Raw genomic sequence first — 16,498 nt, 5'->3', positions numbered from 1 at the left:
CTTTTATCTTAGTAAGTCTAGCCAAGGGTTTGTCAATTTTGTTAATCTTTTCAAAGAACCAGCTCTTTGTCACATTAATTTTTTCTATTGTCTTTTTGTTCTCTATTTCATTTAGTTCTGCTCTAATTTTTGTTATTTCCTTTCTTCTGCTGACCTTGGGTTTTACTTGTTCTTCTTTTTCTAGTTCTTTAAGGTGTAACATGAGGTTATTTATTTGGGAGTTTTCTTGTTTCTTGAGATAGGCCTGTAATGAGATAAATTTCCCTCTTAAAACTGCTTTCGCTGCATCCCAAAAATTTTGGTAGGATGTATTTTCATTGTCATTTGTTTCTATGTATCTTTTGATCTCTCCTCTAATTTCTTCTTTGACCCAGTCCTTCTTTAAAAGTATGTTGTTTAATCTCCATGTATTTGTGTTTTTCCGCTTTCTTTTTACAGTTGATATCAATTTCAAAGCCTTGTGATCAGAGAATATGCATGGTATGATTTCAATCTTTTTAAATTTGTTGAGACTGATTTTATGTCCCAATATATGGTCTATCCTTGAGAATGTTCCATGTACACTAGAAAAGAATGTATAGTCTGATGTTTTAGGATGAAGTGCTCTATAAATGTCAATTATGTCCATTTCATCTAATGTGTCATTTAGGGCTACTATTTCGTTATTTATTTTCTGTTTGGATGATCTATCCATAGCTGTCAATGATGTATTTAAGTCCCCTAGTATAATTGTGTTTTGGTCAATTTCTTCCTTTAGTTCTGTTAGTAGTTGCTTGGTGTATTTGTGCTCCCTGATTGGGGGCATAAATATTGATGACTGTTATGTCTTCTTGTTGTACAGTCCCCTTCACCATTATGAAATGTCCATCTTTGTCTCTTGTTATCTTTTTCACCTTGAAGTCTGTTTCATCTGATATCATTATGGCTACACCTGATTTTCTCTGGGTACCATTTGCTTGGAGTGTCAATTTCCACCCTTTCACTTTGAGTCTATGCTTGTCCTTGTAGCTGAGATGTGTCTCTTGGAGACAGCATATGGTTGGGTTTAGTTTTTTTGTCCAATCTGCTACTCTGTGCCTTTTTATTGGTGAGTTCAGTCCATTTACATTTAGGGTGATTATTGATATGTGAGGATTTCCTGTCATTCTATCTTTAGTTTTCTGGTAAGGCTGTGTCTCCATTGTTTCTTTGCCTTTTTGTTGTTGTCTATTATTTCTGTGTGGTGGTATTCTATGATGTTTCCCTCTGTTTCTTCTTTTATTTCAGTATATATTTCAATTCTGGATTTATTTTGAGTGGTTACCCTTAAGTTTATGTAAAAGAAAGTTTGATATTTAGAGTATTCCATTTTCTTCAGCACGCTTACTTTCTCCATTCCCATATTCCGGTTCAGGCCTTTACTCTCCCCCTTTTTGAGTTTTGGTTGCCACAAATTGTCCCTGTTGATGGTGGTCAAATAGCCTCCTTTAATATTTCTTGTAGTGCAGGTCGTGTATTAGAAAATTCCCTCAGCTTCTGTATGTCTGGAAAGGTCTTTATTCCTCCTTCATATCTATACGATATTTTGGCTGGATATATTATTCTTGGCTCATGGTTTCTCTCTTTCAATAGTTTGAATATTTGGTTCCACTCCCTCCTGGCTTGTAGAGTTTTTGCTGAAAAATCTGATGGTAATCTAATGGGCTTTCCTTTGTAAGTTACCGTCTTCTTTTCCCTGGCTGCCTTGAGGATTCTTTCTTTGTCGTTGATTTTAGACAGCTTCAATACAATGTGCCTTGGAGAAGGCCTGTTGGGATTGAGGTAACTAGGTGTTCTATTTGCTTCTTGGATTCGAGGGTCCAGTTCTGTCCACAAATTTGGGAAGTTCTCATCGACAATTTGTTTGAATATATTCTCTGTTGCCTTCTCTCTTTCTTCTCCTTCTGGTATGCCCATTATTCTTATATTGCTCTTTCTGATGGAGTCAGAAAGTTCTTGTAAGTTCTTTCATTTCTTTTAAGTCTCAAGTCTCTTTCTTCTTCTATCTGTGTCATTTCCAGGTTTCTATCTTCGATGTCACTGATTCTTTCCTCCATCTGGTCAACTCTACTACCTAAGCTGGTTATTTCATTCTTAATTTCTTCTATTGAGTTCTTAATCTCCAGAAATTCTATTTGGTTCTTTTTTAAAATTTCAATCTCTTTCGTAAAATGCTCATGCTGTTCTTTGATTGAGTTTCTGAGTTCATTTAACTGCCTATCTGCGTTTTCTTGTATCTCGTTGAGTTTTTTCAGAATTGCAATCTTGAATTCTCTGTCATTTAAGTCACATATTTCTGTATCTTTAAGTGTCTTCTCTGGAGATTTTTCACTTTCTTTCTGAGCTATCTTGTTGCCTTGGTTATTCATGGCGATTCTGGTTTACTATTTCTCTTCCTAGACATCTACAGGAGTGACTTCTGCAACAGTTGATAGGAAGAGGTCTTTCTTTTGTTTTCCAGTACTTGTTGGTAGAATGTTTTATTATTTCTCCAACTGCAATTTATTTTTCTCTCTCACAAGGTAGTGCTATGTTTTCTCTGCACTATTCCAGCTTCTCACACAATGGGGGATTCCCTGGGAGACGGGCTTCTCCTCTGTTAATAGTTCGTCTAGGTCACAGGCGCAGTGTCCCGGTGGGTATCGGAGAGCTTTGATGTTCCAAAGCTCTTCCAGCTCCTGATTCAGAGCCCGTATGTTTCAGCAGTTCTGTTTACTCCTGCAGGGATCCGCCCAGATAGGTGGGGTCAGGGGCGGGGTGAGTTGTGAGAGGTGGCCCAGAGCAATGGCGGCGACCACCACCACAGCCGGTCCTGCTTCCACAGCTCCCTCCCCTTTGGTGGAACTAGTTGGGCTGTGAATTTGTGTTTGCGGTCCACAGTTCTCAAAACAGCAAATTTTCTGTTGTTTTGATCTGACACTGCTACTGTTTCACTTCTAGCACCAGGCAGGTGGGGCGGGGCGAGCTCTGGGAGGGGAGGGAGGGGGCAGCTAGTCTCAGTGCCTAAGGCTCCGTTCTCTGATCGGCAGTGCGGGCTTAAACCACCGTTTTCAGCCTTTTTCCCTCAGTCTTTTCTCCGAGGTCTCTGCCGTGAGCGTTGGGTTCAGCCGTGTTATATGCTGTCCCCTCAGCCCTGTGGAGCCCTGGCGGAGCCCTAGCAGGCCGAGTTCTTCCCTCTCCCACAGCTGTGGTAGTTCCGGGAAGCAGCGAGCTCGGTGCACTGAGCTAGGTCTGCTTCCTGCGCACCTGCGCGGCTCCGTCTCCCCGCACTTGTCCCTTTCCTCCTCCCTCCACTTGCGCGAATCTCCCACCTGTAGGTGATTTCAGTCGGTAGTGGGCCTCTTCGTGTTGCCTGTCTGCTGTGCAGGGAGTCCTTTGTGGAGTTTTTGTTGTTCGATTCTTTGTAAATTCCAGGGGAGCTTTACAGAGGCTCACCTCACTCCGCCATTTTTCCAGAACCCTGACCTTGGGTTTCATTTGTTCTTCTTTCTAGTTCTTTAAGGTGTAACGTGAGGTGGTTTATTTGAGATTTTTCTTCTTTCTTGAGATAGGCCTGTAAAGATATAAATCTCCCTCTTAAAACTGCTTTCATTGCATCACAAAAATTTTGGTCGGATGTATTTTCATTGACATTTGTTTCTATGTTTTTTTGATCTCTCTTCTAATTTCTTCTTTGACCCGGTTGTTCGTTGAAAGTGTGGTGTTTAATCTCCATGTATTTGTGTTTTTTCTTGCTTTCTTTTTACAGTTGATATCCAATTTCAAAGTCTTATAATCAGAGCATATGCTTGGTATAATTTCAATCTTCTTAAATTTGCTGAGCCTGATTTTATGTCCCTATATATGGTCTATCCTTGAGAATGTTCTATGTGTACTAGAAAAAAAAGTATAGTCTGATGTTTTAGGATGAAGTGCTTTGTATATGTCAATTATGTCCATTTCATCTAATGTGCTATTTAGGGTTGTTATTTCATTATTTATTTTCTGTTTGGATGATCTATCCATAGCTGTCAATGATGTATTTAAGTCCCCTAGTATGATTGTGTTTTGGTCAATTTCTCCCTTTAGTTCTGTTAGTAGTTGCTTGGTGTATTTCGGTGCTCCCTGATTGGGGGCATAAATATTGATGACTGTTATGTCTTCTTCTTGTATAATCCCCTTTACCATTATGAAATGTGCATCTTTGTCTCTTGTTGCCTTTTTAACCTTGAAATCTGTTTCATCTGATATCATTATCGCTCATCTGATTTTCTCTGTATACCATTTACTTGGAGTGTCAATTTCCACCCTTTCACTTTGAGTCTATGCTTGTCCTTGTAGCTGACGTGTGTCTCTTGGAGACAGCATATGGTTGGGTTTAGTTTTTTTATCCAATCTGCTACTCTATGTCTTTTTATTGGTGAGTTCAGTTCATTTACTTTTAGGGTGATTATTGATATGTGAGAATTTCCTTGTATTCTGTCTTTAGTTTTCTGGTAAGGCTGTGTCTCCATTGTTTCTTTGCCTTTTTGTTGTTGTCTATTATTTCTGTGTTGTGGTAGTCTATGATGTTTCACTCTGTTTCTTCTTTTATTACAGTATATATTTCAGTTCTGGATTTTTTTTTGAGTGTTTACCCTTAAGTTTATGTAAAAGAAAGTTTGATGTTTAGAGTATTCCATTTTCTTCAGCACGCTTACTTTCTCCATTCCCATATTCCAGTTCAAGCCTTTACTCTCCCTCTTTTTACGTTTGTTGCCTCAAATTGTCCCTGTTGATGGTGGTCGAATAGCCTCCTTTAGTATTTCTTGTAGTGCAGGTCGTGTAGTAGAAAATTCCCTCAGCTTTGTGTGTATGGACCGGTCTTTATTCTTCCTTCATATCTAAAGGATATCGTTGTTGGATATATTATTCTTTCCTCATAATTTCTCTCTTTCAATAGTTTGAATGTTTGATTCCACTCCCTCCTGGCTTGTAGAGTTTCTGCTGAAAAATCTGGTGATAATCTAATGGGTTTTTCTTTTTAGGTTACCGTCTTCTTTTCCCTGGCTGCCTTGAGGATTCTTCTTTGTCATTGATTTTAAACAGCTTCAATACAATGTGCCTTGGAAAAGGCCTGTTGGGATTGAGGTATTAGGTGTTCTATTTGCTTCTTGGATTCAAGGATCCAGTTCTGTCCACAAGTTTGGGAAGTTCTCATCGACAATTTGTTTGAATATATTCTCTGTTCCCTTCTCTCTTTCTTCTCCTTCTGGTATGCCCATTATTCTTATATTGCTCTTTCTGACTGCATCAGAAAGTTCCTGTAGAGTTCTTTCATTTCTTTTAAGTCTCAAGTCTCTTTCTTCTTCCAACCATGTCATTTCCAGGTTTCTGTCTTCGATGTCACTGATTCTTTCCTCCATCTGGTCAACCTAAGCTGGCTATTTCATTCTTAATTTCTTCCAGTGAGTTCTTAATCTCCAGAAATTGTCTTTGGTTCCCTTTTAGAATTTAAATCTCTTCCGTAAAATGCTCATGTTGTTCTTTGATTGTATTTCTTAGTTCATTAAACTGCCTTTCTGTGTTTTGTTGCATCTTGTTGAATTTTTTCAGAACTGCAAACTTGAATTCTCTGTCATGTAAGTCACATATTTCCATATTTTAAGTTCCCGTTCTGGAGACTTTTCACTGTCTTTTGGAGCTGTTTTTTGCCTTGGTTATTCATGGCAATTAATGATTTATTATTTATCTTCCTAGATATCTACAGGAGTGGCTTTTGCAAGAGGTTTATAGGATCTTAAAGATCTTTCTTTCATTTTCCAGTACTTGTTGGTGGAATATTTTATTTTCTCTCTCACTGCAGCCTTTTTTTCTCTGCCACACTATAGTGCTATGTTTTCTCTGCACTATTCCAGGTTCTCACACAATGGGGGGATTCCCTGGGAGACGGGCTTCTCCTCTGTTAATAATTTTCCTGGGTCACAGTGCGCAGTCTTTGTGGGTATGAGGAGAGATTTTGAAGTTCCAAAGCTCTTCCTCCACCTGCTTTAGAGCCGGTGTATTTCAGCAGTTTTGTTTACTCCTGCATGGATCCTCCCAGATAGGTGGGGCCAGGGGCGGGGTGAGTTGTGAGAAGTGGCTCAGAGCAATGGCGGTGACCACCACCACACCTGGTCCTGCTTCCACAGCTCCCTCTCCTTTGCCGGAACTAGTTGGGCTGCGAATCTGTGTCTGCCGTCCACAGTTCTCAGAACAGCAAATATTCTGTGCTTTTGATCTGACACTGCTACTGTTTCGCTTCTAGCACCGGGCAGGTGGGGGCGGGGCGAGCTCTGGGAGGGGAGGGAGGGGGCAGCTAGTCTCAGTGCCTAAGGCTCCGTTCTCTGCTTGGCAGTGAGGGCTTAAACCACCGTTTTCACCCTTCTTCCCTCAGTCTTGCTCCGAGGTCTCTGCCGTGATCGTTGGGTTCAGCTGTGTTATGTGCTGTGCCCTCAGCCCTGTGGGGCATAAACGGAGCCCTAGCAGTCCGAGTTCTTCCCTCTCCCCCATCTGTGGTAGTTCCGGGATGCAGCGAGCTCGCAGCACTGAGCTAGGTCTGCATCCTGCACCCACGCAGTTTTGTCTCCGCCATTCTCCCTTCCCTCCTCACCTGCTTGCGTGATTCGGCCAGTTTTAGCTGAATTCAGTAGTGCCCCTCTTCGTCTTGCCTGTCTGCTGTGCAGGGTGTCCTTTGTGGAGTATAGTTGTTCCATTTGTTGTAAATTCTAGGGGAGATTTACAGAGGCTCACCTCATGCCGCCATTTTGATGATGTCTTCTCGGGTCCTTTGTTTTTTATTATAGACTTTGTTTAGTGTATTTTGTCTGGTGTAATATTGTTACCGCAGCTTTTTTGTTTGTTTGTTTGTCGGTTTATTTGTTTCCATTTTCATAAAATATCTTTTTTTTCCATCACTTTGCTTTCAGTTTGTGTGTGTCTTTTCATTTGAAGTGAGTCTCTTGAAGACAGCATATGTAATGGTCTTCTTATCCATTCAACCACCCTATCTTTTGAGTGGAACATTTAATCCATTTACATTTATAGTAATTGTTGATAGATATGTACCTATAGCCATTTTATTATTGATACTTGTTATATTTTTTTCTTTTTCCGTCTTAAAGGAGTCCGCCTAGAATCTTTGTAATTCTGGTTTGGTGTTGATGAGCTCCTTTAGTTTTTTCTTGTCTGGGAAGCTCTTTATCTGTCTTTTGATTTTAAATGATAGCTTTGCTGGATAGTGTAATCTTGGTTATAGGTCCTTGCTTTTTATCACTTAGAATATTTCTTGCCAGTCCTCTCTGGCCTGCAAAGTTTCTGTTGAGAAATCAGCTGACAGTCTTATGGGAGCTTCCTTGTAGGTGAAAAAACTGCTTTTCTCTTGCTGCTTTTAAGTTTCCATCTTTGGAGAATCATATGATTTCACTGATATGTGGTATATAAAACTGAAGACAACAAAAGAACAAGACAAATAAATGAAGAAACAATAACTCATAGACACAGATAATAGTTTAGTGATTACCAGAGAGTAAGGGGGGAGGGAGATGGCAGGTGATGTTAGAGGGGTCCAAATATATGGTGATGGAAGGAGAACTGACTGGGTGGTGAACACACAATGTGATATATAGATGATGAATTACAAAATTGTACACCTGAAATTTATGTAACTTTACTAAAAACTGTCACCCCAATAAACTTTAATTAAAAAAAAAAAGAATGCTGGAGGAGGAAGGGTGGAAGCATGAGGCTGGGGGGATAGAAGGCCATCCTGCTCCCTGGACTCCCATCCACAGATGCTGGCTGTGTTTGTGTGGTGGGCTGGCAGAGGGGATTGGGGAAGAGTTTATAACTTTTAACTATTCAGTTGTAACTGACTAAGGTACTTTTTAATGCCTAAAAATGAAAAGTCAAGGGAATGCCTAAGTTCAACCAGGAAAGTTGAAGAATATCCGTGGGAAACAAATGAAAATGTTTTCTAATTAAAAAAAAAAAAAAAGCGCACTTGCAAGAGAGAGATTCTCTCTTTGTCTTTAACCTGTGGAATTTTGATTATGATGTGTCTTGGTATTGGCCTCTTTGGGTTTATCTGGTTTGGGACTCTGAGCTTTCTGGGCTTGTATATCTATTTCTTTCTCATGGTGAAGAAAATTTTCTGTCATTGTTTCTTCAAATAGGTTTTCAATTCCTTGCTCTCTCTCTTCTCCTTCTGGTAACCGTATAATACAAATGTTTGTATGCTTGCCCCAGAGGCCCCTTAAACTCTCCTCAGTTTTCTGGGATTCTTTTTTCTTTTGCCTGTTCTGATTGCATGTTTCAGCTACCTTATCTTCCAAATCACTGATTCGATCCTCTGCATCATCTAATCTACTGTTGATTCCTTGTAATGTATTCTTCATTTCCATTAATGTATTACTTATTTGTGACTGTTTCTTTTTTATATTTTCCATCTCCATTTTTATGTTTCCTATCTCTTTGTTGAAGTTCTGTCTGAGATCATTGAACATCCCTATAACCAGGGGTTTGAACTCTGCATCTGATAAATTGCTTGTCTCTATTTTGTTTAGTTCTTTTTCTGGAGCTTTGTTCCATTCTTTCATTTGAGACATGTTTTTTTGTTTTTGTTTTTGTTTTTTTGTCTCCCCATTTTGGGTGCCTCCCTGTGTTTTTTTCTAGTATTAAGTAGGGCTGCTATGTCTCCCAGTATTACTAGAGTGGCCTTATGTAGTAGGTTTGCCGTGGGGCTCAGTGGCACAGTCTTCCTGGTCACCTGAGCTGGGTGCTCCAGGTGTGTCCCTAGTGTGGGTTGTGTGTGCCCTCCTGTTGTACTTGAGCCTTGGTCACTGTTTGCACATCAATGACAGGGATTGATCCTCAAGCTGATTGATTGTGAGAACAGGCTGTAAGTACAGTGGGGGATCTGTGATACAGCAACTGACCCTACAGAGCAGGATTCACTTTAGCAGGGTTCTTGTGCTTGCCCAGTGTGCCCTTTGGGTGTGTCATCTCTGCAGGAGGCCGGGTGATTCTCCAGCTGGGTCCAAAGCTAGCCACCAGGTGTGCCACCCTTGGGGCATCCTGGGTGTGGCCCCACTGCAGGCCAAGTTCAGTCACAGCCTGGCCCTCCCTAGGGCCACCTGGCATGAGCCTCAAAGCAATCCACAGATGGCTGTTACCTACTCTGGGCTTGTAGGTGCCTCAAGTGGCCAAGCGATGAATAGGCCTGCTGTCGCTAGTGCTGGGATTAGGGCTGCTCAGCCAGAGGTACTGGACATGCTGAAGTCAGGTGCTGCTTGTTTGCATTTTGTGGACCTTTAAAAGACTTTTAGGAAAGTCTGCGGCATGAGCCAAGACAAGCCATGCATATGGAAAAGCCATTGGAAGTGGCTTGGGTGGGCCTGAAAATTGGGTGGAGTGGGGTTTCAGGGAAGGAAGGCAAATGAATGGTGTTAGCCAGGTTCATGGAGATTCGAATAATGGCTTCCATCAGCTCCTCTGTCAAAGATAAAGTTGCCCCTCCAGCCCTCACCCTGCAGCCAGCAAATGAGCCCCTCCCCTTATGTCTCTGGCATCTTTCAAGCTGCTGCCCCAGTGTTACTGGAGATCAGAGCCAGTCAGTTGGTCAGCAAGTAAATCTTTGTGCCGGCCCTTTAAGAGGATCGCCTGGGACTCCAGCCACCTTTCTTCTCACTCAGCCACAATCTCTGCTGGTTTTCACAGCCAGAAGTTGTGGGGACTTCTCTCAGCGCTGGGAACCTGGGCTGAGGAGCCTGATGTAGGACTGGACCTCTCGCTCCTCTGGAGGAACCTCCACAGCTGAGATATTTCTCCCTATTTTTAACCTTCACACGTGGGTGCGGGACCAGCCTGTTCCAAGTCTCTGCCCCTCCTACCAATCTTCAGCTGGCTTCTTCTCTATATCCTTAGTTGTAGGGCGTTGGTTCAGCTAGACTTCAGGTGATTCTCAATGATGGTTATTCTATACTGTAGTTGTAATTTTGATATGATCATGAGAAGAGGAAAGGACAGTGTTTACTTACTCCACCATCTTGACCAGATCACACCCATTAATTCTTCATTATCAACTGTCAAGTCTTTAACTATAAGAGATAATAGAATGAGTCACCTATTGTGGGTACAGAGTCCCAGAGAGCAGTTTCCAGGCTCTTGGCCTCGCATGGGGAGGTGCTGGCTCAGGTAGTAAGTGACTATCAACTGTGATTGGTTGGCCATCAGCTGTAACCGGTTAGCCAATTGGCTACTGATATAACTGCGGGGCTGCGTTGATTGGTTGGTTGGTTGGCAGGCAGAGAAGTGAATAGTGGTCTGCAGATCATGTGGCTACTACTGCGTGTGTCTCCCCTGGCTGCCAGAGAGAATATAGTGGTATCACTCCCCTCTCTATGGCTCCGTGGGTGTTCCTTTTTGGCCTAGCCATATCCTGCGTTCTTTTTTTTTTTTCCAAGTCAAGTTGTTGTCCTTTCAATCTTAGTTGTGGAGGGTTCTGTTCAGCTTCAAGTTGTTGAACTTTCAGTCTTAGTTGTGGAGGGCACAGCTCAGCTCCAGGTCCAGTTGCCATTGCTAGTTGCAGTGGGCACAGCCCACCATCCCTTGCGGGAGTCGAACCGGCAACCTTGTGGTTGAGAGGACGTGCTCCAACCAACTGAGCCATCCGGGAGCTTAGCGGCAGCTCAGCTCAAGGTGCCGTGTTCAATTTTAGTTGCAGGGGGCGCTGCCCACCATCCCTTGCGAGAGTCGAGGAATTGAACTGGCAACCTTGTGGTTGAGAGCCTGCGTTCCAACCAACAACTGAGCCATCTGGGAGGCAGCTCAGCTCAAGGTGCCATGTTCAATCTTAGTTGCAGGGGGCAGAGCCCACCATCCCTTGTGGGACTCGAGGAATTCAACTGGCAACCTTGTGTTTGAGAGCCCACTGGCCCATGTGGGAATCGAACCGGCAGCCTTCGGAGTTAGGCGCATGGAGCTCTAACCACCTGAGCCACCGGGCCGGCCCCCATATCCTGCGTTCTTATGTGGGGAGCGGGACCAGAGGCCCCGCAGGCCGCTCCGCAAGACACATATCCCTACCTATTGAGCATTAATTCATTCATTCAACACTCACATGTGGGAAGCATGGTGCTAAGTACCAGGGATACAGTTGTAAGATAGGAGAGAGAGAGAGAGAGAGAGAGAGAGAGAGAGAGAGAGAGAGAGAGAGAAATCTTTTTTAGAACTTGCAAACTTATAGGGAAAAAGTTTGTTTAAATTTATTTATAATAATAAGATAATCATAACTTTAAATATATATATGTTATGATATATATATGTTATATATATATATATATATATATATATATATATATATATATATATATATCTTTGCAACAATCTGGTGCAATGTTATCACTCCCCTTTTACACATTATGAAAATTAAGACTAAGAGAGATTATAAGATTTGCCAAAAGCTACCCAACTAATAAAGGACAGAGCCAACATTTGAACTCTGATCTATAAGGCTCCGAAAAGCACATACTGTTTCCACTATACCATTTAATCTTCCATGGAACTTATTTTTGCTAGTATGATATCACAGAAAGAAATACCAAGAAAACTTTAGGAATAGTACACTAATCATATTTGACTTTGGAAATACTTAGTTACAAAAAACATCTTTATAAATTATATAAACCTCTAGTGTTCTTTGAAAATTGTCTTGGTCGTGATCTGAACGTTTTCTAATACACAGCAATTGGTGTTTGTTTCTTTAGTTCTAGTCATGGTAGGGATTTCATAGGACATGGATGTGATGCAGTGAACAGCTGACTTAAGATAAAGAAGCAAGTTTTCATTCCTTAGTTATTGAGATGATGTAAAGGAAGAATGTTTGACATGTCCCAGAAGACATTCAATGCAGGTGTTCCAAGTGGAGTTTGATTATTAGTATACGGACACTTTTTGTTAAAGATAATAATGTAAAGGCATTTTTTTAGAACCTTAGCATTCATTTTACTGAAACTTGATTGACAAAGATATAGGACTCACAAAGATATAGGACTGGGTTCCAAGCTTTTATTGACATTTCACATTACCTCAAGAATTGTATAGCTGTGGGTCATAGAAAAATTGAGGGTTAAATAATGAGCCATGGCAGGCCAACCTGATTCCTCTGATAGTATTAGGGAACCAGTGTATAAAAGGCTCAGGAGAGATCACCTAACGTCAGGGCTTTAACAAAGCATTTGATTCCACATTTCATAGAGTTTATAGAAACACTTGAAAATTCCAGGTTCTGCTGCTAGAGGAGTAAGAAACTCTCTGTTCATCCTTGGCTGAATCATGTAAGTCTTAGGGAGTAGAAAATGCTTTTTGCCATTTTATATTGTGTAGCAGCTAATAAGAAAGCGTGCTTCTGACGTCATTTGAATAGAATGGGACTAACACTACCCAAACCTGGGTCCAAACTCCCCATCACTCCAATTACAAAATAACTCCCGACCCCCATTGTGAGTCTTATATCTTTGTTTCCTTTTCTCATTTGCTATGTAGTTAAAGTTTTCTTTTTTAGAAACCTCTATGTTATCGTTGGAAGTGACTTTGACATCAGGATAGTCTAATCATTATATCTTCATCAATTCAACAACCCTTGTGATGAAAGAATGGAAAAATGCCACGAGATAATCTAAGGAATACATGGCCAAGCTTTTTCAAAGGAAGAATGGGTCCAACTATAGCCACATTTAAAGAGGGTCCTATTGACAGTCAATAATATTATAAAAAACTATGTATGATGTCAGATAGGTACTAGACCTATCAGGAGGATCATTTCATAAAATATGTAAATATCTAACCACTACACTGTATACCTGAAACTAACATAAAATAATATTGAATTCCAACTATAATTTTAAAAAATCACGGGGATGTAAAGTACAACATGGGGAATATATTCAGTAACATTGTAATGACTATGTAGACTTTCAGATGGGTAATGGACTTATTGGATTTATCACTTTGTGTGAGATATATAAATGTCTAATCACTATGCTGTTTTGTACACCTGAAACTAATAAAAAAAGAATAAAAATAAAGAGGGTTCTATCTTTTTAAGGAAGGAGGTAGAAGATAACTGATAGCTTGTGGCCAAACATGTTAATTTCTCAGAAATGGGAGGGATCTTACAAATGACAGAATCACAGTATAAGAACTTTTATTTTAATTCTACTTGTCAACAAGATCTGTAAAAATTACAGAGGGCAACTGGCTTTAAGGAATTCACTTGTTACTCTCAAGCTTTTAAGGTTTAGAGTTTTCCTCTAGTGGCTCATCTAATAAAATATGGAAATATCCCAGTCCTTAATGGAGTCTGGATTTTGGCTTTTGTTTTTCTTCTTTAGGATTGAACCAGCTGCCCTTTGACCCTGCCAACAACAACGAGCCCCTGCAGTTTGGTAGTGCCAGTGGCCGTCTGGTCACAGAAGGCCTCATTGAGAATGGAGGGGAGTCCAACAAGAAAAGAAAGAGAACAAATGTTCCTTCAGGTAAGCTAGGTGATAATGCATTCTCTTATGCCAGTGCTATTGAGTCGACATTTTCCTGGAGCCTAGTATGTGGCTGGCGCTGTGCTAGGATTTGTAGGCACTCTAGAAATGAGAGACCCCTCTGCCTTCAAGGAACTCATGGAGGGATACAGGGTGGGGGAGCACATACATAAATAACTCTAATAATAAGAGTCTCATCAGTGCTGTGTAAATGTATAAAGGAAAAAAAAAAGCTATGGGAGCACAAATGGCAGGGGAATTTAATTCAGCCTTGGGCATTGTGGAACACTTCACAGCAGAAGTGACAATTGTAGCTGGCCCTTAAAGAGATGAGTAAAGAACATTAATTTAGGTAGAAGGAATTGCATGAGTGAATGGTTTCACTGTGTATTTTTCTTTATATGTCCATGTGGCAGGCTACCCTCACTTTTAATGCTAATGAAGATATTTGCATCTCCCCACTCTACCCCTGTTTCCTCCAGTACTCACTATGCTCACATGTGTTTTTTGCCATCATACCTCTCTTAGAACAGGTGATGAACAAATTTTGATAAATACTCTATAAAAGCCTCCCCTGTAGCCCTCCCCTTTCCTTCATGCTCCATTGGCCTATTCTCATGTTAAATTTCTCCAAAATGAGTGGGAACACTATATGACAACCAGATCTCATCTAATAATTTGATATTTTAAAATGTCATCTTTTACATGGCTATTCATTTGAAGATAGTATTCTCAGTATATAGAGACTGATCTGATCTCAGATTTTGGAATGGGTCTACTAGACATGTTCATGTTTTATTTTGTTTTGTTCCATTTTTTACTATTACTTTTACATTCAACTTATAACATGGAGCATGGTAACAAACATATAACATCATATCTGACTCTTAGATCATAAGTCTTCCTGCTTATAAATCAAGATATTTGCTAAATACAAGCTTGAGAAATAAACATATATTAAAAGACTAGCTATATGCAGTCCTCAAGAGAAAAAGTGCTTCTTAGAGAGCTGTGTTTTCTGGAGCATTGGGAAGGCATAGTATTTACCCAAGGAACTGGCCTGAGTTTTGCTCTCAGCTCTATCTCTGTTTGTGGCCTGGGGTTAGGTCCCTAACCTCTGTGACTTTCACTTTATTCATCCGTAATGTAGAAATGGTACTAAAACCTACTTCTTAGGATTGTTAGCAGAATTTAATGAAATTATACAGGTAAAATGTTTAGCATGACATCAGCACATAGTAATTATTTAGTAAATTTTGCTTTTATTTTGTTATAATTAGTATTATATGGTAATATTATGAACATCTTTTTAAGCATCAACGTGTTTCACATTTTTAGGTTAACCATTATGGATACAAATCATATATGTGTGTGTATAAACTTATCTGTGTATAAAATTATTTTTCAATGACAGTTGGCATACAATATTATATTAGTTTCAGGTGTACAACATAGTTATTAGATATTTATATGCCTTAAGAAGTGATCACCCCAATATAAAGTTCTCTGCCTTTTTAAGGCATATATTCAATATAATCTAAGCTTTGCTTGATCATTTAGAAGCATAATTCTAGTCATCAGTTATTGTACTGCACTATAATACTCTATGATAGTTTTCAGGGTTTACTAAGGAGTATAGGACTTTTAACTCTACACTAAATTGTCTTAGACTGGTGGTTTTTTAATTTATTTATTTACTGTCACATTTTACACATGGTCTGCTTTCTGCAGTCTGCAGTCACTTCTAGTTTTTCTCAGTGTCACTTCATGTAGCAGCCCTTTTTCTCCTTCTAATCTGTTACAAACTTAAAAAACAAACAAACAAACAAACAAACAAAAACACACACACACAAAAAAAATCCCAGCTCTCCAAGTTGGTGTGTCAGATTAGTATGTTAAGCAAGAGTTAAAATTAGCTGTGGACTGAGTTACAGGATTTAGGGCATCAACTTTAAGACATTAATTTTGGCTGTTCTAAGGCCTTTTTTGATCACTTACTAGTTTTTCCACTGTGTTCATAATAAGTGATAGGCTAATTTAGCGTAATACCTCCTGAGCTGTAGTTAACTCATGAGAATGGGGAAAGAGGGTATGTATTGATAGAATTACTGAACTAACTTTAAAGAATTGTAGTTTTATTTCTAACAAGCATATTCAGTGAGACCAAAGTAACTGTTTCAGATATAGGATTTTAGCAGTAGATTACGCTAATCTATAATTAGCAGAATCAATTTGCATTCAAATAATGAATAGACTGAAGCTCTTAAAAAAACAGTATGTTCTTTAAAATAGGTGAAATGAGCCCCTGGCAGGCAAAATTAACCTCCTTGAAATCTTTTTCACATTATTTGCTTAGTGAACCTTTTCTTTGTAAGTAGTACAAAGGTAACTAGCCCAGGTTAAATTACTACAAATTTCAAATTACTATAGTCGAAATTAATGAGGTTTTACTATATAGGGAGTCTCTTATAATTGTTCAGCTGGCAATCTTATGGTATAATAAATGAGCAATTTCTTTATAATAGTATTTTCTTTCTATGTAGTGTTAGACAAAAGGAAAAGGGAAGATATTTTGTAAATAGAAAATTCTTTTGTCCTTTGTCACCGTTTCCTGCATCTTGGCAAGCAGGAAAGCTAAGGTTGGAAGTCCTTACATGAGCTACCAGCCATTTCACTTCTAAGCTGAGATACCCATGTTGTCATTACATCACTCAGTCCTGTGACCCCCTTTAATCAAAGCCCCACCCCCAGTGTTGAGGGAGGAGTTTTTGCCTGCAGCTCCGGTCTCTCACAACACATTCCTTTTTCTTCCTTTCCCATCCCTCCTACCTTACCTTTTTCTACAAACTGCATCTCTTATACTAAAAATAATTTCTTAAAGGTTACTAGTGACCTCCAGATTGTCAAAGTGGCCTTTTGAGAGGTCTCAACTTCCTTGACCTGTTTTC

At 39.9% G+C, this 16,498-nt stretch overlaps 1 protein-coding gene across 21 annotated transcripts in view; it reads left to right on the top strand.

Moving 5' to 3' along the window:
- The window catches only part of ENOX2 (ecto-NOX disulfide-thiol exchanger 2), a 432,409-nt gene that overhangs the window by 152,770 nt on the left and 263,141 nt on the right, over positions 1-16,498 (top strand). For 19 of the 21 annotated variants that reach the window (XM_019716148.2, XM_074323651.1, XM_019716147.2 and 16 more), the window contains one exon: positions 13,407-13,550. The exons of the other annotated variants lie outside the window; for them this stretch is intronic. Coding sequence is in view for 7 of the 19 variants with exons in the window: in XM_074323655.1 (XP_074179756.1) it covers positions 13,407-13,550 (144 nt within the window). In the remaining 12 variants the exon portion in view is untranslated. The remainder of the gene's footprint in view (positions 1-13,406; positions 13,551-16,498) is intronic. 21 annotated transcript variants of the gene reach the window in all.

This window comes from Rhinolophus sinicus, chromosome X (assembly GCF_036562045.2).
Source record: "Rhinolophus sinicus isolate RSC01 chromosome X, ASM3656204v1, whole genome shotgun sequence".
Classification (NCBI taxonomy): domain Eukaryota; kingdom Metazoa; phylum Chordata; class Mammalia; order Chiroptera; family Rhinolophidae; genus Rhinolophus; species Rhinolophus sinicus.
The sequence above is the reverse complement of the archived record's forward strand: the minus strand, read 5'-3'. Positions and strand labels throughout refer to the sequence as shown.